The sequence below is a fragment of the Rosa chinensis genome, chromosome 3 (genome assembly GCF_002994745.2).
Source record: "Rosa chinensis cultivar Old Blush chromosome 3, RchiOBHm-V2, whole genome shotgun sequence".
Classification (NCBI taxonomy): domain Eukaryota; kingdom Viridiplantae; phylum Streptophyta; class Magnoliopsida; order Rosales; family Rosaceae; genus Rosa; species Rosa chinensis.
The window spans coordinates 46,566,935-46,590,597 of NC_037090.1; the positions used below are offsets into that span (position 1 = coordinate 46,566,935).

At 39.4% G+C, this 23,663-nt stretch overlaps 1 protein-coding gene across 1 annotated transcript; it reads left to right on the plus strand.

Annotated features, from left to right (window-relative positions):
• Positions 1-3,466: 3,466 nt before the first annotated feature.
• LOC112191393 (cation/calcium exchanger 1) lies at positions 3,467-5,476 on the plus strand. Its single transcript, XM_024330738.2, has one exon. It carries the CDS (start codon positions 3,606-3,608, stop codon positions 5,322-5,324), a length of 1,719 nt encoding a protein of 572 aa, XP_024186506.1. The 5' UTR covers positions 3,467-3,605; the 3' UTR covers positions 5,325-5,476.
• The last annotated feature ends 18,187 nt before the right edge of the window (positions 5,477-23,663 follow it).

Sequence of the window (23,663 nt, forward strand, 5' to 3'; positions counted from 1 at the left end):
AACATAATTCACAATTTAGGCTACTATCTCGCTGATGGTATCTATCCGCAATAGGCGACTTTTGTGAAATCAATTCCAAGGCCTACACGACCCAAGGATCTTAAGTTTTTCTAGGCTCAAGAGGAGTACATGAAGGATGTGGAAAGATGTTTCGGCATTTTACAGTCGCGCTTTAGTATTGTTCGAGGAGCGACTCGTGGCTGGGATAAAGAAGACCTTTGATACATCATGCTGACTTGTATTATATTACACAACATGATAATCGAGGATGAAAGACCAGATGACAACGATGAGGATTTGGAGTCCGATGAAGAGGAGGATAACAATATGAGGCCTAGGTTGGCCCAAGTTTGGGAAGGACCGACAAGTGATAACGGTGATCCTGTTGGTAGAGATGGTTATTATTTCAATGGATTCATGGATCGATATGATGTCATTAGAAGTTCAAACAGTCACTCAAACCTTTAAGAAGATCTGATAGAGCATTTATGAAACATTCAAGGCAACAAGAAGATCTAGATTTGGTATAGGTTTTTTGGAATAATTGGCTAATATCTTTGTTTTTTTATGTTTGTGTGCTTTGAATTTGGCTTGGATTATGTTTTGGGAAGTTGGTGTGCTTTTAATTTGGCTAATGTCTATGTATTTTATGTCAGTGTGATTTTAATTTGGTTTGTATTATGTTTTTTATGTGCTATGATTTTGAATATAAGGTGTGTGCTTTAATAAGAGGAATTTTCAAGTACAACTTTTATTTCATTAAATTGTCACTTACATAAATGAAAACCTAGGAATAAGTACAATACAACTACACAACATGCATAATAACCTAATTATTCAAATCATGATCCTCATCCTCTCTAGGAATCCAATTTGTGTTTGAAGGGTCATCATTAGGGTTAGGGTTGGTGGAATCACCCGTAGAGAAAGGTGAAAATTGTCGTTGTACGTGTAGGATATCCCTTGGGGTAAGGTGGTTGCTGATAGTATCCACTGGGGTAAGGGAGTTGTGGGAATCTACTGGTGAAGGGAGGTGGTGGGAATCCACCGGTGAAGGGAGGTTGTGGCAATCCATTGGGGCAATGTGGTTGTGGGTATGCACCGGGATAAGGTGGTTATGGGAATGCACCACCATAATTGGGTTGCGGATAGTATCCAACCATAGAAGGTGGCGTCTGCTCGCCAAGATCTTCTTTCTCCGCTCTCTTCTTTTGCCTTCTTGACCAATAACACTTTTTAGTTGGCGTCATTTGACTTGTATCAATCTCCATAATACGCTCTTCCCTCTCTTTAATTCGCTCTTCCTTCTCTTGTAATAGGAATGCCTCTTTTCACATATCCATTTGCAATCGGATACATTCTCGTTGATTTTCCTCTTGGAGACTTCGGGAGAATTCCTCATCGAGTTTTTTCTTGCCCGCGGTTGCCTCTATTTGGTTGTTCGCTATACTCTCGACAGTGCTTGACAAAGAACTTTGATCTTTCGCTGCCTTCTTTTATTTCCGAATTGCTTCTTTCGCAGCTTTCTTTCCTTGAGATCTCACATTAGGATCTGCAGTTTCACCGGCAATTACCTCATGTAAATCCATGTCCAAGTTGATGGGAGAATTTTCAGCAATTGGTTGAGTGTGCGCGTATGTTGACTTCCTTCATTTGATTTTCCTCTTGATGTATGGCTAGAGATGTCTTTAAATTGTGCAAAACCCTCCACAACAGCGTAACTATCAAAACTCTGAAAATTGTGTCTTCTTTTTTTCCCTCTTCTCTTCATCCCGACATGCCACAATTTATGTGCTTCTTCTTGCTACGTAATTAAAAAAAAAAAACAAATGCAATTAGTACAAATATAAACGCTATTATGAAGGTTCATCTATTATAAAGGTCATAATTTTAATAATAAAGTATCTCACCGTTTTACAATAAAAATCAATAAGTACAAATATAAACATCGTTGTAATTACATCATTATTTATCAAGTAATTATTTTAATTATAACGAAAAGCAATTACTACAATTAAAACGATATTATAATTACTACATTATTTATCAAGTAATATTTTATTATAATGTATCAACAAATTAAATTATTTATCAACAAATGCATACCTCATCAACCGCATTCGAACCGCTCTTGCACCAATTTTTCACTTGCCTTAATGCACAATGCCACTCAAAGAGTTCAACCTCAAAATTTTCCACCTTCCCTGCAAAGAGGAAGATGATTGGCTCTTGGGCTAATTTGCGACAAAGTGTCGCTTCACGCGCCTCCATAAGTCGTGTTTTTTTTTTTTTTTTCCTGATTTGTGCCCACAGCCGGATCTTGGCCTACAGCTTTCCGAGACTTGCACAATTGAACATCTTCCTCATCTATCCATCTCCTCCCGGATTCGATATTATCATCTGAACTTTGATCTCCCTCTTGTCCGGCCACTGGACTTGTGTTTCCCCTTTGTTCAACCATTTTGGATATAAACAAATTTGGATGATGAGAGCTATATGAAGAGGAGGAAGGTGAAACTATGAAGTATAATTTTTTGGATGTGAGATGTAAAAAAATTGATAGGTATTTATAGAGAAACTTTTAGAATTTCTTAGAATTGATTTTCTTACCCGTTACATACATATATATATATATATATATATATATATATAATACATGCTAATTGTTTGCCATCGGATCGCCCATTTAATTGAAACAAAGGGCTGGGATTAATTGACCGTTAGACCAGATTTCAAATAGGACCAACGGCTATCTTCCACGTGGTAAGGCCGGCCCCCTCTTGTCGCTACGCTACAAGCGACTGGGTTCACGCCTTTATGCTTTGCGGCGCCACGCGTCATCACGTTGTCGTCCAGTTCCCTCCTTCGGCGCGTCGTCTTCTCCAGGTGAGCACCCACGTTCAGGGCTGGGCCGAGCTAGTAGACGGGCTTGGTCGGTCATGGATTTAGTCATGGACTTGACTATTTTCTTAGCTGCAGTCAAGAGGGGGTGGGTTTTGCCCGGTCAATAGCCCACCGGTGGAAGCTGGTTTTTCTCCTCCATGGTCACCACATCAGCTTTTCCTAACTGGTGACCAGTCAAAAAGCAACCGGTGAAGTTGCTCTAACAATAGCAAATTGCCTAACAACCTTCTAAACCCATAAGAATCTTGATCTAAAGAAGATGGCCAAGAGCACTTGGACAAATATTAGTCTTTCCTTTTCGGAGTAAGGATGATTAATTTAGGCTTATGGATGCTTGTTTGTAGATTTAATTCCTTAGTGGGTGCTATGATTGCAGCAGGTTGTGGTTATAGTTTATTGAATGAATTTATCTTGACTAAAAAAAAGTGAAAAAAAAAAGTGTTTTTTTTTGGGTTCTGATTAGAAGTAAAATAAAAAAGTTACTGTCTCGTGATTTCAATTTTTTCTTAATATTTTATTTATTTATATCTCAGCAAATACCAAACACTGAAACACCACACGTTAGTTACTCCCCATGGGATAACAAGATTCCCCGCCTGAAATTCTCAAAATCATGGACTATTTCTTAATTATCTGCTTTCAACGTCTACACATCTCCAAACGAGACTTTCTCTGCAGCACCTAACCTCTCTATCTTGTGAATGGCTGGCTCAACCTCCAGTTCTACACTCAAGAAACTCGCTCTATTATTCCTCAACATATCCTTTCTCTTTCTCTTCTCATGTCTCTGTCTTACAACTACTAATCATCTCCATCCCAATCATCACAGTTCAACCTTACCAAACCAGTCCACTATTCTTCATGCCACCATAGCTGATGATGGCTGCAGTAAACTCCATGAACACCCAGATTTTGAAACCAAGTGTTTGTATGTCAAAACCCAAATAGGTTGCAGGCCTGATGGTTACTTAAACTATCTCCAAATCTTTTATTGCAACTTTGGCCAGTTCCCAATAATAGCCCATGTTGCAATTCTACTTTGGCTTCTTGTTTTGTTCTACCTCTTGGGGAACACAGCTGCCAATTACTTCTGCTCCTCCTTAGAGAGCTTGTCCAAAATCTTGAAGCTCTCTCCCACCATTGCCGGAGTAACCCTCCTTTCGCTCGGAAATGGCGCCCCGGATGTCTTTTCGAGCATCGTTTCTTTCACGGGATCAGGTGATGGTGATGTCGGCCTAAACAGTGTGTTGGGGGGAGCCTTCTTTGTGTCTACTATTGTGGTAGGTCTTATTAGCATACTAATTAGCCATCAAAAAGTGTCGGTTGATAAGTCCAGCTTCATAAGGGATGTCATCTTTTTCTTATTCTCCCTCTCCTCTCTTCTTGCGATCATAGCCATCGGAATAATCAATTTGTGGGGTTCCATTGCTTTTGTTGCTATTTACTTTGTCTATGTCGGTTCAGTCTCAGCCACACACATGAACAACGTAAGGAAATTAGAGAGAGAAAGAGACCAATTATTGGTTCTCGGAGACACTAGCACTAGTCCTTTGTTGAGGCATATCGACGAAGAAAAAATAGTTGTTTCTGTTCAAGATGATGATGATAAAGATGGTGTCGATGCTCAAGAACAGAAACTATATTCGTCTTTTGGTTATTTGGGGTATCTGTTGGAGCTGCCTCTGTCGTTGCCTAGAAGATTGACCATACCGGTTGTGAGCGAGGAAAATTGGTCCAAGCCATTTGCAGTTATTTCTGTGACTTTGGCACCAATGTCACTCGCTGCCCTTTTCAACACACAGGCTGAAAACGTGGGTTCCAGAACTAAATTAGTGGCTTACATAACAGCAGCTATTACTGGTTTGGTTTTTGGTAATCTTGCTTATTTGAGCACGAAAAAGTCAGGCCCACCAAACAATAACAAGTACTTGTTCCCATGGCTTGTGGGAGGGTTTGTGATGAGTGTGGCCTGGACTTACCTCACTGCTGAAGAACTGGTGTGTTTGTTAGAGTCGTATGGGAATATATTGGGGATTAGTCCTTCCATTCTGGGACTTACTATTCTGGCTTGGGGTAACTCTCTCGGAGATTTGATAGCTAATGTGGCCATGGCGGTTAACGGTGGGGCAGACGGAGCCCAGATTGCTATTACGGGCTGCTACGCCGGGCCGATGTTCAATACACTGGTGGGATTGGGGTTCTCACTGGTTTTGTCATCTTGGAAGGAGTATCCATCCTCATACGTCATTGTTATCGACCATTCTCTGTACGAGACGGTGGCGTTTCTGATGGTGGGGTTGCTCTGGGCGCTTGTCATGTTGCCAAACAAGAATATGAAGCTGGATCGTTATATGGGGAGTGGCCTAATCGCAATCTACTTGTGTTTTCTGTCTCTGAAGCTAGCCATGCTGCTGCTGTGATCGTGTAAATTAATAATATAAGTGCAGCACATCCAAGCGGTTACTTTTGAATTCTGTCATGGAGGGAGTGTGGAACAAATATTTAATGAATCATATTGAAGCGCTCCATCTTGCTCTATACATCTCTTTGTTTTTCATTTGCTTGTTTAAGAGCAAGTTCACCGTTGGCTCACCAGGTCACCTACTATTCACTTTTTTTAGTGTATTTTCATTCTCTGGGTCACTAGCACAGTATATTTCATGCCCTGGGTCACCTTGGATCACTTTTTGGGTCACCATGGTGACCTACACAGTGTATTTCGTGCGTTGGGTCACCCAGAGAATGAAAATATACACTAAAAAGCAGTGAATAGTAGGTGACCTGGTGACCCAATGGGTGAACTTGCTCTAAGAGCAACTCCAACAGCTTCCTTATAATTTCAGTATAATATAGGAAAGCAAAAGTTAAACCTTTAGCATCTTTTTCTTCTCCAACTCTAACAAATTCTCTATTTTACAGCAATCTCTAAAATCTCCATATTTTTCTTTTTTTGCTGTAAATATAAGGAATTTGGTTTTCTCTTTCCTCACTTTCCCTACAATAGGGAAATTTATAGAGAATCTGTTGGAGCAAAAGAGGCTTTTTTTCCCTAAAGTGGAGAAAAATCAAAATATAGGGAAGCTGTTAGTGATAGATAAGCAACATATTCTTGGAAAATTAAGTGTTTTTGTTGATATATGGCCTGACTTTTTCCTTAAACAAATAAAAAATAAAATAAAAAATCCCTTGAAGCAGGGTAGATTCATACCTCGAAAAGACGAAAACTCAAAAGAAACATGTATATTTTTTACTTAAACTATGTTATACCGGAAACAAAAAAAACTTGCGAATCATCGGACTAAATAAGCCTAATCTCTTAAATCAATTAACAACAATTCAACTGTATAAGCACTCAAATGCATTACGATAAAATGATTTTGAGCTAAATGATTAATATAAAGTCACATACAATTTTAGGCAAAACCAAAGTAGAATATCAATCGAGTCATCTTAGCGTTGACCTTCGGGTCAAAGTGAGGATAAGCTATCGAATTAGTGAGGCGAAAAGGACCAACTACCATGGGTTTGTTCTTAGATGGATTAAAAATGTCATTATTATGGCTCCCACTGGAACCCTAGCGCCTCACACACTTTAGTGCATCGCTTCTACCAATCCATCATCAAATCTATAAGATTAGAATTGGCATCGTACCATTGGTTCTTCTAGCCGCCAAAGCCAATTTCAAGTCTTTATGTGAACCTGACTCATTATGCAGAAGGTGTTAACCTGATCGGCAACGAAACAAAAGAAATTATGTTCAACTATGCTTTAAACTAGATCTAATGGTGGTAAAGAGTTATTTTTTTAATTTGAGTTCTTTTGTTTTCCACAAATGGATCCATATTAACAGAAGTTGAGTATAATTCTATTAGTGTTCAAGTAAATGCAGAATATGTGTCTGACCCAAACTCTAGATTACTTGACTTAGTGGTAATAGAGTTAGAATTAGAGATAATATCGGAGAATCTTGGAGATATCCAATCAATTGTAATATTATGTTTCCTTGTAGAACTCTGATTCGATGCCTTGTAATCCTCTATATAAAGAGACCCCTATTATCAATGAAAGTACAACTCAATTTTTTCCCAATTTCGGTTTTCCTTCAACACGTTATCAACACGAAGCCCTAACCCTGAAACCCTAAATTCGTAGCCTTCAAACTCTAGCCACCACCGCCACATATATTGAAACCCTCAATCCCAGGATTCTAGAATCGGCAGCGGAACTACAGGAATCGACCAAAAAACCACCGAACCGACCACCGGAAGTATCGAACTAGCCCTCCAAGAAGAACAAAAGGGGATTCCTGCATTGGTTCACCACCTTCTGGACCTCCGATTGCTACCAAATTTTTCCATCAGCAGCTCTTCGATACCAAGATCTAGGAACCAGAAGAACAACTCCAAAAACCGGTCTCAAAGTTGCAAAACTAGCCAACAGAAAAGCCGGCAAAATGAAAGAAAAAAAAGAGAAAAAAAAAAGGAAAGGAAAAGAAGCCCAGAAGCCCAAGACCAAGCCATAAGCCCAATGACGCAGACCCACAGACCCCCACAGCCACTTCAGCAAAGGGCCCACAGCCACGTCAGCAACACAGTCAGCAGCCACATAAGCACCCGGTCAATCACCGCCGGCGACTTTTCCGGCCAAATTTTCCTGCGACCTATTTCTAGGTTTTTTTTTTTTTTTTTTTTTTTTTTTTTTTTTTTTTTTTAAGTTCCCGTTTTTAGAGTTTTTACATCTAATTTTTCTTATTTTTCAGGGACTTGCAACCTCCCTTCTTCTACCCCCCTTTCTTTATCATAGGGGAGACCAAATTAAGTCGAACTGTGGGGGTTCGTGCTCACTCCAAGCTTGGAGCTTGTAGAGTCCTCCAAACTTAGAGTTTGTTGAGATAAAACGATCGACTGCAAACATCATTCTTTCGATCTAATCCAATACCTCTTGGAATTGAATTTCTTAGAAGTGATTACGCTCAGAAATTCCTAATTTTTTGGAAGCGATTACGCTTAGAAATTTTATATGTTTTTGTGGTAGCCTTTCACGCTCCGAAACTAACCCTAATTTCTTGTTCTCTTTCAGGATGAGTAACCTGAACAAATTGGACTTTGCTCCATTGGGAACAACTAGCTCTGAATATCACAGGTGGGTTCGTGATGTCGGCCAGCATATCAAGGCGATGGAATCCTGGATACGATTCTCGAGCCTAACCAGGACGTGCTAACTGCTGAGCAAGCTCAAGCTTTGGAAGCAAATAGAGAGCAGCCTTAGAGGCAAATAAGGCTAAAGCCATCATGCTAATGACTCGTCATATGGATGATTCGCTCCAGTACGAGTGTATGAATGAAGAAGACCCCAGAAGGCTATGGGTCTCACTCGAAGAAAGATTTGGCAACGTCCGTGACTCCTTACTTCCTGACCTAGAAGTGAGATGGCATAGCCTACGCTTCTGTGATTTCAAGTCAGTTCTTGACTACAACTCATAAGCACTTTGCATTAAATCTTTAATGGAATTATGTGGTAAAGAGATCACAAATGCGATGTTGATTGAGAAGACTCTCTCTACATTCCTCGTCTCTGCATTGATGGTTGCTAAGAACTATCGAATCGATGTTACTGCAGGACGGATCACAAGGTTTCATGAGCTTATTGGAGCTATGAATGTCGCTGAAAAGCATGACAACATCCTTGTGAAGAACTATAATTCGAGATCCATATAAACAGAGCATATTCCGGAATCCAATTATAGTCGCGCCTCTAAGAGAGGGCGCCAAGAGCGAAACCCTAATCTTAGGGATACTTCTGGACATTCTGGTCCATATAATTGCTCTACTTGGGAAGGTAACCGCCAAAATAGGCGAACACAGAACCGAAGAGGTAAACATGGAAAGAGAGAGGGAGGCAACGCCTCTAGCCATGTTGGTGGCACCACCAACACTAAGAGCCATCTAGATGACACTTTCAAAGCGCCTTAATCAATGGAGTCTGAGCAAAGAGATGTATGTTCTTGATGTGGAGTATCTGGTCATTGGGCACACATTTGTAGAGCTCGTTAAGAAATTGTCACCGCCTACAAAGTATATTGTGAAGCAAGAAAAGCTCACGATATGGAACAAGAAAATCAAGAAGATGATCTAGAGTGAAGGGTTGAAGACTACAAATCTGGCTGGGATCAATAGATCGCCAATTTTGTTTAAGTCTTTATTTTCCCAAGAGATGTAATAGGCAATTGCCATATACTTTGTAGTAAATATCAATGGTTTAGTCTTTCTTCAAAGTAGACTAGCCCAAAGTAAGTGTGATGTCTAGGAAGGTTATGAGATTAGTGGTACTTAAGCGAGCCTTGCTCCACTATCATCTCTCTACTCACCTGGTCAGATTTATTTTGGAACTACTTAAAGAAGTTAGACGACTACCATTGTTTTGCATTACCTAGCATTTTGGATTAGATTTTCTTTGGTCAAAGAGACAATGATGTAACTCCATTGGCTTATGAATAAAATTTCGAGTTCTTTTCGTTATGACTCCATTTTGATTCTGAGCATATGACTTTGTGACTATGATGGCTGGGCCATCAGTATTGATTCAAGGCCATGGAATAGCCCAAGTTCTCCCTTGCCAAATGGCACCTTGATTACTGTCACAGAAACTCTTTACGCTCTTAGGGCAAATCATACCCTATGAATAGCCAACGGATTCTATGCGAAAATGCATGTTGAGAACGGAAATGAGTTCCTTTGCAATACCTCTAATGATTGCGAACAAAAGCGCATCTTAGAGAAGTTTATATGTCTCTCTAGTGGACTCTATGTCACTATTCTAGCTATTAATCCAATAAAAGTTATGAGAGAAGATCTCTTAGATTTAGACACATATTGGCTTTGTCATGACAGGATAGGTCATCCTAGTCATGATATGATGATTCTTCTACTAAAGACTTCACATGGACATCATTTTTTTTGAGTGAAACAAAGCATGAATCAAAAATTGATTTCTAGACTAAGTGTGACCGACGCTGGTACCTAGGGCACTGCCTCTATCCACCACCAGCCTAGGGCTAGCGCAGTCCCTATCCATGACGCCATGGATGGCATCCATCATGGTGATGGCGCCCTAGGTGATGCTGCAATCACCAACTTGCTTCAAATAGCGTTTTAGACGCTCAGGCCCAACCAGAATTCTCCTTGGTTGCTTCTAAAGCCTCTTGCTCATTTTATAAAGCCCGTTCCTTAGGGAAATTAGGACTAAGACCATCCTCTGCAAAGGATATGAAAATACTTATTCTGTTCTTACATAGAATCCATGGGGATTCTGTGGACTGATTCAACCAACTTGCGAACGTTTAAATATCTCATGATGATTGGTTGACACGCAAACATGCTGGTCACGTGTTGTGCCATTGTCCACTTGTAATGCTGCTTATGCTACACTCCCCAAATCATCCTATTCAGTCAATTGGATTTGACAATGCTAGAGAGTTTACATCAAAGACTTTAATTTCGATGGTTGTTGCATTAGGACTGATGTTGGATATCATATTCCTATGAACACACCCAATTGGTCTCGCGGAAAGGACTACGATGGTAGTCTAGACATTGGTAATGCGCACCAATCTCCTTATATCTGCTTAGGGTGATGCAATATCGCATGCAGCTATGCTAATTCGTCTATGACCTACTGCCACTCAATCTACCTCTGCGTTACAGCTAGTGACTGGAACAAATATTGTACTTCGCATATTTGAGTGTGCCATTTATATGCCAATTGCGCCGCCATAGGACACTATGATTGGTCCTTACAGACGAATGGGCAATTACATTGGATTTGAGACTCCAATCGTCCGCCACTTAATGCCCTTGCAAGGCGATCTCCTCACTGCAAGATTTGCTGATGTCACTTTGATGAGACAGTCTTCCCATCATTAGGGGAGATAAGAACACGAATATTTAGCAGGAACAACAAGAATTATCCTGGCCTGTTCCCACTATGTCTCATCTCGATCCCTGTTAAAGTGACGAGATCACACACATTTGTTGCAAATATGCCTGCAAGGAAGGACGTCTCTACAAAAGGACGTAGCGCCACCCAACACGGAGGTAGGCAGGGCACCAACGCCAAAAAGAGTGGCACTATGACGTTATGGGCCATGACCTGAGCTAGGATGCATGGGAGGCCCGTGGGTTCGAAGGATACTTTGGCACATTCCAATCCTTTGATCATCAAGACTCAAAATCCGTCTCATGAGAATCTTCCGGGTTATGGTTATATTTGAGAGATGCTTCAACGTCAGAACCTATTCCTGATAATATAGAGCTCTATGAAAATTACACTAGTATACATGATACGTGGGATAGAAACTCCATCATAATTGATGATGTAGTTGCGCATTTTGTTGCGCATGATTTTGTTGAGTCTGATGATATCGAACCACACTCCGTTGATGAATGAAAGTTAACATAGAGAAATTTGGCATAAATGGAAAGATGCGATCCAGGTAACGTTGGATTCTCTAACGAAGAGGAAGGTTTTTTGAGCCAATGATGCCAACACCTCCTAACATAAAACATATTGACTAATGGGTCTTCGTTAGAAGGTGTGATGAGAAAAAGATATGGCAATCTCGCCTTATGGCGCAAGGCTTCTCACAAAACGCCCTAGAATCGACTACGATGAGACATATTCTCTCGTAATGGATGTCATTGCACTCCACTACCCTGTCAATTTGGTAGTTTTCAAATAACTGATCATGCAGCTTACGAATGTGGTCACTACGTATCTCTATAGGGATCTAGATACAGAATATACGTGAAGGTTCATGGTAAACTTTGTTTACCCAAGTCAAGTGGTTCTAGACCACGGAGCGGCTTTACAATAAGGTTGAAACGCTCACTAAAGTGACTACTTGATTGAGAAGGGATATGCCAGCGCGTTTCCATAACAAGTTTCGGATTCTGTCACGGGTCATGTTGGATATGATCTTCATTGGAAGCCCTTAAAGAGTTAAGGGAAACCGCTGAACACTTGAAATCCGATTTTGAGATGAAGGATTTTGGGGGAACATGATTATGTCTCGGTTTGGAACTTGAGTATCATGTTAATATATGCTTAGGCATTTTGACAAGGTCAAGCCTTCAAGCACCCCCATAATCGTCCGTAGTCTGACAAGGCGCATTATTATACTTAGCTCAATACACAAGACCAGACATCTCATTTGCAGTGAACTTGTTAGCTAAGGTATAGCTTTGCGCCAAAGCGACGCCATTAGATTGGTGTAACAGACATCTTTCGGTACTTGAGATGTACGATTGATATGGGCTTGTTCTATCCCCACAAAGAGACGATGGATTCGGACCCATCACACACCAGGGACGCTGCCAACACTGGCCTGCGTCCACTATACCCATCCCAAAACAACATGTGTTTTGGAAGGTTTTGCTGATGTTGGGTATCTCTCTGACCCACACAAAGGTCATTCTCAAACCGGTTAAATGTTCACCATGGGTAAAGACCATGATATCTTGGAGGTCTACAGAACAGACCTTAGTCGCTGTATCTTCGAACAATGTAGAGATTATTGCTCTTCACGAAGTGGTTCATGAATGTATATGGATTGGATCCATAATTAAGCATGTTCGAACAATTGTGGTTTGAAGTCGACCATAGATGAGTCTACAAGCATTTAGGATAATGCTGCTTGTTTTGAACAAATAAAGCAAGGCTACATCAAAAGCGATAACACCAAGAATAATAAGCAGCAACAGACTCTCCTCAAATCAAAGTCATTGCCTAAATTCCACTTTCGAGAAACATGTTGGTAACATCGTTTGCGGAAGTTATCCGAACTCCCATGACCGTAGTCATCACGGGGAGATGCAGACATCAGGGGGAGATGTTTACATGTATAGTCTTGAAACGTGAAGGGTGTGTTGTGCTCTTTTCCCCTTCGACCAAGGTTATTTTTGTCCCACTGGGTTTTTGTAACTCGGCAAGGTTTTTAATGAGGCAACGAGAGAAGCACTACATTTGGGTGACACAAGGGGGAGTGTTCAAGTAAATCCAAAATATGTGTCTGGCCCAAACTCTAGGTTACTTGACCTAGTGGTAATATGGTTAGAATTAGAGATAATATCGGAGAACGTTGGAGATATTCAATCAATTGTAATATTACGTTTCGTTGTAGAACTCTGATTCTATGCCCTGTAATCCTCTATATAAAGAGGCCCCTATTATCAATGAAAGTACAACTCAATTCTCTCACAATTTCGGTTTTCCTTCAACAATTAGTTAGTCATTGACTAGGTGAACATAATTCTTAAAATCAAATGCCAAAGAGTACCAAAATCAAATGTTGACCTTGCTATCTAGTGTCTCATGCCTATGTTACCTTATTTGATAAATATTAATTATTACAAAAATACCAACAAAAACACTTCATTTTCCAAGAATATGTTGCTTATATATCACTTAAGCACGCAAATAATATATGCATTTTAAAGAAGTTGATAGTAAAGCCTTCATTAGACACTATACATGGGAGACTTGCATGAAATAATATTCAATTGCAATAAAAAGGTCCTTCCCTTACATAACCGGATAAACAACAGTTGACGTTTTGAAATCATATTCCTCTTCCCCTCCCTTTGATATTGGTTAGAAAAGATTGCATAAAATAACCTTTCAAAAAAAAAATTGCATAAAATAATATAAATTTTTTTGATTCATCAACTAGCTCAATTGACCTCTTAAGACCCCGTTTGGGATTGCTTCACTTTTAAAAAAAAAATCAGCTTTTGTTCAAAATTTTAGATTTTATTGTGTTTGGTAAATAAATAAAAAGCAGCTTTAATTAAAAGTTATAGGTCACTGACAGCAGATTTTAGAAGCAGCCTAAAGGTTGCTTTTAGAATCTATTGTGGATCAAAACACACTTTGTAGTTGTTTTATGTACTGACATCACTTTTAAAAATATTATTTACCAAACACGAAACTGTTTTAATTCACAACACAGCAGCAGCAGTTTTTTTTTAAGTCACATCAATCCCAAACTAGCCCTCAGTTCTTCCATTCCCAGTTCTGGATGGTCACAATGCAATATAACTATGGGAAGTTTGGTTCATACATAGCCTATACCTCGCATGATGGGTTACTTCCCTAAATTAATCTGAAACCTATTGCTGGAGAGGCAAATAAGGAGTGGGTTGAGTTTGACCAAATATGGTACTGGCACTATTAGATAGGATGTGTGCTAGGTTAATTTCATTTATTTTTTATGCTATGTGCTATACCAAAAATAATTGCATTTTTATTTTCAATTACTCTTTGTCAATCACTCATATATGATAATCATCATATCCCAGATTTGTATAGATGGACTTTGAATTACTTTCTATATTGGCTCCACCAGCTGCATACTTGTAATAACTGGGGATGGACATAATTTCCATACTTTCTTCTTAATAGAAAGTATGTTGTAAGTGTGATGTCTAGAAAAGTAGTTGAGATAAGTAGTACTTAAGCGAGTTTTCCTCCACTGACATTTCCTCTCACTTTCCTGGTCATGCTTAATTTGGAGTTACCGAAAGAAGTTAGGCGACAATCTTTGTTTTGCATTAGCTGGTTTACATATTAGATTTCTTTGTGGTTAAGAAACAATGATGTAATCCGTTGAGTTATTAATAAGATGTTGAGTTCATTCATATCAACTCCATTTGAGCTTTTCTTTTAGGAATGAACGCTAGAGAACTTCAATGTCTCGCGGATAGCGCGACTACACACATTATTCTCCTCCATAAGCAATTATTCTTAGAGATATTGCCTACATATTCCTATATGATTATGATGACTGGGCCATCAGGTTTAGTTCAAGGACATGGAAAGACCTAGTTCCTCTTGCCTAATGGCACCTTGATCACTGTCGCAGAAGCTCTCTACGCTCTTAAGGCAAATTGAACCCTATTGAGCTAACGGATTCCATGCGGAAACGCATACTAAGAAAAGTAAAGAGTTTCTTTGCATTATCTCTAATGATTGCAAATGAAAGCGCATCTTAGAGAAGTCTATGTGTCAATCTAGTGTACTTTATGTCACTACTATTCAACCTATCGAATCCAATAATGTAATAAGAGAAGATCTCTTGGATTCTAACGCATACCGACTTTGGCATGACCGACTAGGACATCTTGGTCGTGACATGATGATTCATATATTAAATACTTCACACGGACATCCATTCTTTTGAGCGAAACGAAGCAAGAATCAGAAATTGATTCCTGAATCAGAAATTGATTCCTGGTCTAAGTGGTGATGTTATCACTAATTTTGCTTCCATCAGCGTTTCAAACACACAGGTCCAACCAAAATCCTCATTGGTTGCTTCTAAGGCCCATCGCTTGTTTTGCGAAGCCTGTTCTTTAAGAAAATTAGGACCGAGACGGTCCTACGCAAAGGATATGAAAATACTCGTTCCGTTCTTACATAGAATCCGAAAGGATTCTGTGGACCGATTCAACCAACTTGTGGACCGTTTATGGTATTGGTTGACACGTAGACATGTTGGTCACATGTCACGCTATTCCCGCTCCTAATTCTACTTATGCTAAACTCCTAGTTCAGATCATAAGGCTACGAGCTCACTATCTGGATCATCTTATTTAGTCAATTCGACATCACAATGCTGAAGAGTCTACATCGATGACTTTCGATGATTATTGCATATCGTTGGGACTGATGTTGGACATCATATTCTCATTTACACACCCAAATGATTTTGCGGATGCCGCCATCAAATAATTACAATGGTAGCCTGGACATTGGTAATGGGCACCAATCTCACTATATCTGCTTGGGGTTATGCAATATTACATGCAGTTATGGTAATTAGTCTACGACCCACCGCCACTTAATCTATCTCTGCATTACAACTAGTGACTGGGTACAAGTATCTCGTATTTACGCATATTTGAGTTCGTGATTTATGTGCCAATTGCACTGCCACAGTGCATCAAGATGGGTCTCATAGACGAATGTGCATATACATTGGGTTTGATGCGCCAACGATCATCCGCTACTTAAACCCTTGCCAGGCGATCTCTTTACCTCTTGTTTTGCGGAATTGTCACTTTGATGAGACAGTCTTCCTATCGTTAGGGAGAGATAAGAACGTCAAAGTTTAACAGGAACGATAGGAATTGTCGCGGTATGTCACCACTATGTCTCATCTCAATCTTCGCTAAAGTGACGAGGTCACACATATCTGCTACAAACGTGCTTGAAAGGAAGGACGTCCCAATGAGAGGATGTAGCACCACCCTACATAGAGGTAGGCATGGCACCGACGCCATAGATAGTGGTACTCTGGCGTCACAGGCCATGGCTCCAGCTGCTAACCCAATCCTTTGATCATCAACACTCAAAATCCATCTCATGAGAAGGTTTCAGACTATGATTACCGTTGAGGGATGCCTCAATGTCAGAACCTATTCTTGAGAATATAGAAATCTCTGAAAATTACACTAGTGTACATAAGATGTGGGATATTAACTATATCATTATTGATGATGTATTAACGCTTTTTATTGTGCATGAGATTGTCGAGTTCGAGGATATCGAACCATGTTTCATTGTTGAATGATGAATGCAAATGTAGAGAAAACTTCCCTAAATGGAAAGATGGGATCCAAGTTGAATTGGTGTGATCCAGGTTGAATTGGATTCTCTAATAAAGAGGAAGGTTCTTTGAGCCAGTGATGCTGACACCTCCTAACATAAAAATTGTTGGCTAATGGGTCTTTGCTATAAAGCGTGATGAGAAAAAGAGGTTATAGACTCGCTTTATGGTGTAAAGCTGCTCACGATGCCCTGGAATCCACTACGAGGAGACATATATATTCTCCTGTAATGGATGTCATTACATTTCACCACCTTATCAGTTTGGTAGTTTCTGAATAACTAAGCATGCAGCTTATGAATGTGGTCACTATGTATCTTTATGGGGATCTAGATACGGAATATACATGAAGGTTCTTGATGAACTTCATTTACCCAAGTCAAGTAGCTCTAGACCGAGGAGTACTTTTGCAATATGGTTAAAACGCTCACTAAGTGACCACTTGATTAGAAAGGGTTATGTCAAAGATGAACTATTACACTTCACCACCTTATCAGTTTGGTAGTTTGTGAATAACTAAACATATAGCTTACAAATGTGGTCACTATGTATCTTTATGGGGATCTAGATACGGAATATACATGAAGGTTCTTGATGAACTTCATTTACCCAAGTCAAGTAGCTCTAGACCAAGGAGTACTTTTTCAATATGGTTAAAACGCTAACTAAGTGACCACTTGATTAGGAAGGGATATGTCAAAGATGAACTATGTCCGCACGTATTTGTGACAAGTTTCAAATTTTATCGCGGTTCATATTGATGACATGAACTTCATTGGAAGCCCTTAAGGAGTTCTAGGAAACCGCTGAACATTTGAAATCCAAGTCTGAGATGAAAGATCTTAGGGGAATACTGTTTTGTCTCAATTTCGAACTTGAGCACCGTGTTGATGGCATGGTATCCACATTCATCAATAAGCTTATACCCAAAAGATGCTTAGGCGCTTTAATGATGACAAAGCTAAGCCTTCAAGCACACCTATGATTGTCTGTTGTCTTGACCCTAAAAAAGGATACGTTTCATCCTAAAGATGATGACAAAGACTCGTACTAGAGGCAGAAGTACCCTACTTAAGTGTAATATGCACATTATTGTACTTAACTCAATGCACAAGATCGGACATCTCATTTTCAGTGAACCTGTTAGCTAGATATAACTTTGCGCCAACACGATGCCATTGGACTGTCGTAAGGATATCTTTTGATACTTAAGTGGTACGACTGATATGAACTTGTTCTATCTCTACAGACCTATGATGGATTCAGACCCATCACACACCAGAAACGCCGCCAACCTTGGCCTGAATTCTCTTTCCCCTCCCCAAAACATGGTTGATGTTTCGGAAGGTTTTGCTGATGCTGGGTATCTCTCTGATCTACACAAAGTTCGTTCCCAAACTGTTTATGTGTTAACCATGAGAAAGATCGCGATATCTTGGAGGCCTACATAACAAACTCTTGTCGCTACATCTTCCAACCGCGCAGAGAATATTGATTTTCACGAAACTGCATGAATGTGTATGGTTGAGATCCATAATTAAAGCACTTGTGGTTTAAATTCTACCACAGATTAGCTTACGAGCATTTATGAGGATCATACTGCTTGCATTAAACAAATGAAGTAAGGCTACATCAAAGGCGACAATTCCAAGCACATATTGCCCAAGTTCTTTTATAATAAGCTACAACAGACTCTCATCAAGATCAAAGTGAACCAGGCTCGATCTGAGGTCAATGTGGCAAACTTGTTCACTAAGTCATTGCCCAAATCCACTTTCGAGAAACATGTTGCTAGCATCGGTTTGAGGAAGTTATTCGAACTCTCATGATCGTAGTCATCCGGAAGAGATGCAGACATCAGGGGGAGATGTCTATATGTATGGTCTCAAAATGTGAAAGGTGTGTTGTACTCTTTTTCTTATTCGATCGAGGTTATTTTTATCCCACTGGATTTTCGTTACTTGTCAAGGTTTTTGACGAGGCAACAAGATGAGCATCACATTTGGGCGACACAAGGGGAAGTGTTTAAGGATATCTAGTTTATGTGTCTGGTCCAATGTACGATTATGTTTATTTGTAAGACTCATATTATTTGTTTGTAATCGTCTATATAAAGTGACCCCTATTATCAATGAAAGTACATATCATTCTCTCCCATATTTTGATTCCCTAAAACATTCTCATGATTGTTGCTTAAATCACCATACTGTTGATGGTAATTAGTTATGAGATTATTGTTTTGCAAGCATGCTTTGCCATGATATCTATCTATCTGTGTGGTGAGGTGAGCCGTTGCCTTGGTAGTAAGGTCACCGAAGCCCATATGCTTGTGTGGTGAGGTGAAAGACTTGACTTACTAGCAAGATCACCAAAGCCCAGTATCTGCTCCTCTTTAGTGATGTGATGATATGGGAGTATGCGAGTACATTATTTAGCTCAAATGTCAGTTGCCCTTGCCTTTCTAACTTTTTATTAATATGGTGAATTTCTCCTTCTCCATTGTATTTTTTAATTACCAGTGAAGCATAACTGGTATTTTTCAGATTTGAGACTTTCACTTTTCAATTCTCAAAGGTTTGATAACTGAATTGCATGCTTGATTTTAAGAAAAAAATAAATAGAAAAGTATTTAGTTACATTATTCTTTTTCATTAAAAAAAAAAAAAAATCCACTCACGCTAACGTTTTCAAATACTTTTTCTATGGCACTTTAGTTTCACTTTGCCCAATCTGCAAATTAGCAGTTTCAACATGTTAAGAGTTGGGGCATGGCAACACCCACTGCTACATTTTGTCTCTAGATTTCTTTTTCAACTTGTATTATATTTCAGCTAAACTATCTAGGGTGCTCTGATTACCTAATTTAATGTTGTATTCAAATTTGAAGTTAGGATTTAAGGTTAGCGACTTGATTATTATATTTGTAGGAGTATGTAATTGTGAGTATGTTGACATATTGAAGATTTGGGTTTGTTATTGAATATTGTTGTAGTGTTGGTTATAAATTGTACTTGTTTATTTTTTTTGGTAGTCCCTTTTTAAAAGAAGTTCTGCCAAAATTTTTGGTAGAACACATGACCACTTCGTACTTCAAGGCCGGGGCGGGAGGATTTGAGTTGGGTTCTATCAACTTGGTATCAAAGCATTAGGTTACTAGATTATGTAGACTTGTTATCTTACTACTTATTTACTCGATGATACTTAGTATCTCTAGAATGATGGCCCAGCCGTGGCGAATCCCCGTCATTTACTCTTCGATGCTAGTGTTGCTAATGTCAGTCTTATCCCTAATATCATGGTAATTGTAATATATTTGGATTGTGTAATTAGAAGAGAATATCTCATTGTAATCACATGTAACTACTTTCCTAGTAAGACTATGTATAAGTCTGCATAAATGCCTCCATTGGGAGAAGAATAAATCATTATGAATTTTTAAAGTATTATTGTGTTCTTTCTGACTTGGTATCAAAGTAGAGATCCAATTTGGGTCTACCTTCTTGGGTTCTTATGGTTTCGTTGTGTTCTTTTGGTTGACTAATCGAGGTATTTGGTGGTCTTTGGTGCTGTGGAGATTTGTTGTTGGTCCCTTGGTGTTTTGAGTATTTTAGGGTTTTTGAACCCGTCAGTAGATTCCATTTCCTGTCAAATCGACTTATCGAAACTTGTCTGCTTCGCCTGTTCGTTTGATTTTCAGCATAATGGTAATCCCAGAAAGTCTCAATCTACCTCTTCTTGGTCATGGCAAGGGTGACTCTAGTACCAATCCCCTACCAAAACCTCAAGAAGTCATGATTGTTCCAAATATGAATGATAATTCTGCTGCAAATTTTGGAATAAGTTATGGCACCGATTATCAGTTATGGCACAAGCTTATATATGAAGATCCATGTGCATGGCATTGGAAAGTAGGGATACATCACATGTAGCATTGCAAGGCCACCTATTGGCAGTGCACAATTTGAGGCATGGGAGGGATATAGTAAATTTCAATGTTATGAGAATTCTGCTCTCAAGGCTATGACACCAGAAGTAGCGCAATTATTTACATTTTTGATACAGCTAGGGCTATATGGGATTCAATGTCTTCTACTTATTATGACGGGAATGATTTTGCTCATATTCATGAGTAGACAACCAAAACATTTAAGATGTCAGAGAATAGACAATTTGTTGCCAATTATTTTGCTAGTTTGAAGACTATTTGCCAGGAACTTGATCAAAGGAACCCTAACCCGATGACATGTGAGAATGACATTAACTCATTGGGTGAAGCAGGATAAGATGAGAGTTCATATTTTTCTTGGAGGCCTAGACTCATATTTGGGTGCTGTTAAGAGTGAACTTCTCTGCATGGCACAACCATCAACTTTGGAGCAAGCATTTGTATATATTCGAAAAGATGAATCAAACAAGGCTGCAATGAAGAATATCCACACAAAAGTTTCTAGATTGGAAATTCAATCCAAGCCTCCACAACCACTGCCCACTCTTATCACCACTCTACTCTTCATCAGCTGGCAATCTTCTTCCTCTTAGGCATCAAGCTCTTCATTCCCTCAGTTCCAACAGAGGCTACAATGTTATGGAAGATCTCCAAGGTACTTTAGTAATCGAGTAAGGTGCCACTACTGCAAAGACCTTGGCCATGTCAAGGATAGGTGCCCAAAGATTGGAAGGAATAACCCTCACTATAATAACTCCACGTGGAAGGGTGGTAACACAAACACAAGGAGCAAGGCAACTGTTCAACTTATGCAAGAACGTGATTTCTATAGTGTGGAGGGGCAAGACCGCACTAATGGTAATGTTTCTATGACCGAAACGCCTTGAGGTAAAATTGGTGTTCCCTTATACATTTATGACTTCACTGGTAGTACATGGATAATTAATTCTGGTGCATCTGACCACATGACCTATGATAAATCTTTGTTTACCCATTTATCTCTACCATCTATAACCCATGTGTCCAATGTTAATGGTGAGTCCTTTCCAGTCTTAGGAGTTGGATTTGTTACTATCACCCATACAATTACTCTTCATGATGTTCTTTATGTTCCTTCTCTTGGTCATCATCTTCTTTCTGTGTTTGCGGTGAACTCACAAAACAAATGCTCTGTAACTTTTTCCCCATGTATGTTGTCTTTCACGACCTTTTCACTCGGAAGGTTGTTGGTAAGTGAGATCTGAGGGGGAGATTGTTTCACTTGGATTACATGTAAGCAAGGCAGGAGCAGACAACACAGGAAAATCAGGTGGCCCTAACATTGAATTCTAACCTATTGAATGAGTTATGGTTGAGGCACAGGCGTTTGGGATATCCTTCTTTTGTTGTTATGAAGAAATCTATACTTTCTTTGTATTTAGGTATTAATGATTCTAGTCTCCAATGTGAAACTTGTGTTTTGGCCAAGACCCACCGAACTAGTTATCCCCCAAGTTTTAATAAAAGTTCCATGCCTTTTGAGTTGATTCATTCTGATTTATGAGGGCCTTCTACACGCCCTACACTCTCCGAGATGCATTATTTTGTTCTCTGTATTGATGATTTTACTAGATTGACTCGGGTCGTGTTGTTAAAGTCAAAAGATGCTATCTTTACTGCTTTCCAAGCATTTCAGAATCTTGTCCATACTCAATATAATGCTCTGGTCAAGATATTTTGGTCTGATAATGAAGAGAATTTGTCAACTATCATTTTCATGATTACTTTATGGCCCATGGGATTGTCTATCAAACCACTTGCCCCTAAATATCTGAATAGAATGGTGTTTTTGTACAAAAAAACCAATCATCTGTTAGATATGAGTTGTGCTCTCCTGCTTAGTTCACAGATACCTAAGTATCTTTAGGGAGAAGTTTTTTTTTTCTTTTTTCTTTTTCCTGTGTCCATCTCATCTGATTAACAGATTACTTTCCGCTACTCTCCAAGGTTGTGTTTCATTCGAGGTATTGTCTACTCATTTTCCTATACCTTTCCTTAAAATACTTTACTAGCTCAGGTGTTTGGTTGTGTAGTATATGTCCACCTCTACAAGAATCAACGGTCTAACTTAGATGATTGTGCTCTTAAGTGTGTCTTTGTTGGTTCTGGCTCCCATCAGAAAGGTTATAAGTGCTATCATCCTCTTTCACATATATTTTATGTCATTATAGATCTTATGATTTGTGAAGATACTTGTTAATTCTCTCCTATAACGACTCCCACTCAGGGGGGAGAAGAATACATACTTTGAAGAGCAATATAGTCAGGTCTAGGTGCTTTGCTAAGGGGGAGAAAATGACCCTTCTCAACCCATCGAACAAAATTCAGGAGCTATTGGAAAGAAAATGACGAGTCTCGACTCGTCGAAAGTGGACAGGCAGTGGGTGCAGCTCCCAGGACTAATATTGACCCATCAATTGGTCTGTTTTGACCAATCGAATAGTGATTCGACCCATCAAAGGGGGAAGATTGACCGATCGATCGTGCTACTGGGGACAGTTCGAGTTTGAATAAAGAACATGAAAATCAAGTCTCCCTCTCCATCAGCTGTCTCTCTTGCTCAGTTCTCTTCAATACATATCCATAGCGTTAATTTACCTTTAAGTGATCCTAAATAGGTTAAAACAAAGGTCTTGCCTTAAAGGTCCACCCTTGGGCAGCCCCCGAAGAAGTATGAACCGTGTCTTAGTGTTAAAGCCAAGTATCTAGTAGCCAACTATGTGTCCACCCACAGGTAATCTAAGTCGTATATGTCATTTGTGAATCAATTGTCTTCTGTGTCTACCCCGAGTAAAGTGCAGGATGCTTTGAGGCATGAAAAAGGGCCGAAGGAATGTAGGTGGAGAGTGATGCACTGGAGAAAAATCATACATGGCAGTTGGTATCATTACCCCCAGGCAAGCGGACTGTGGGATGCAGGTGGATATATACTATGAAGTATAATTCATATGGGTCTATGGATAGATACAAGGTACGGTTAGTTGTGGGTACACTCAAAAGTATAGAGTGGATTACGATGAGACAATTGCACAAGTTGCAAAAATTAATATGATTCGAGTACTGTTATCACTTACTGCAAATCTTGATTGGCCTTAGCAGCAGTTTGATGT

Bases quoted from the DNA above. Each gene is read 5' to 3' on its own strand.
- LOC112191393 (XM_024330738.2), top strand. From the start codon at position 3,606: ATGGCTGGCTCAACCTCCAGTTCTACACTCAAGAAACTCGCTCTATTA.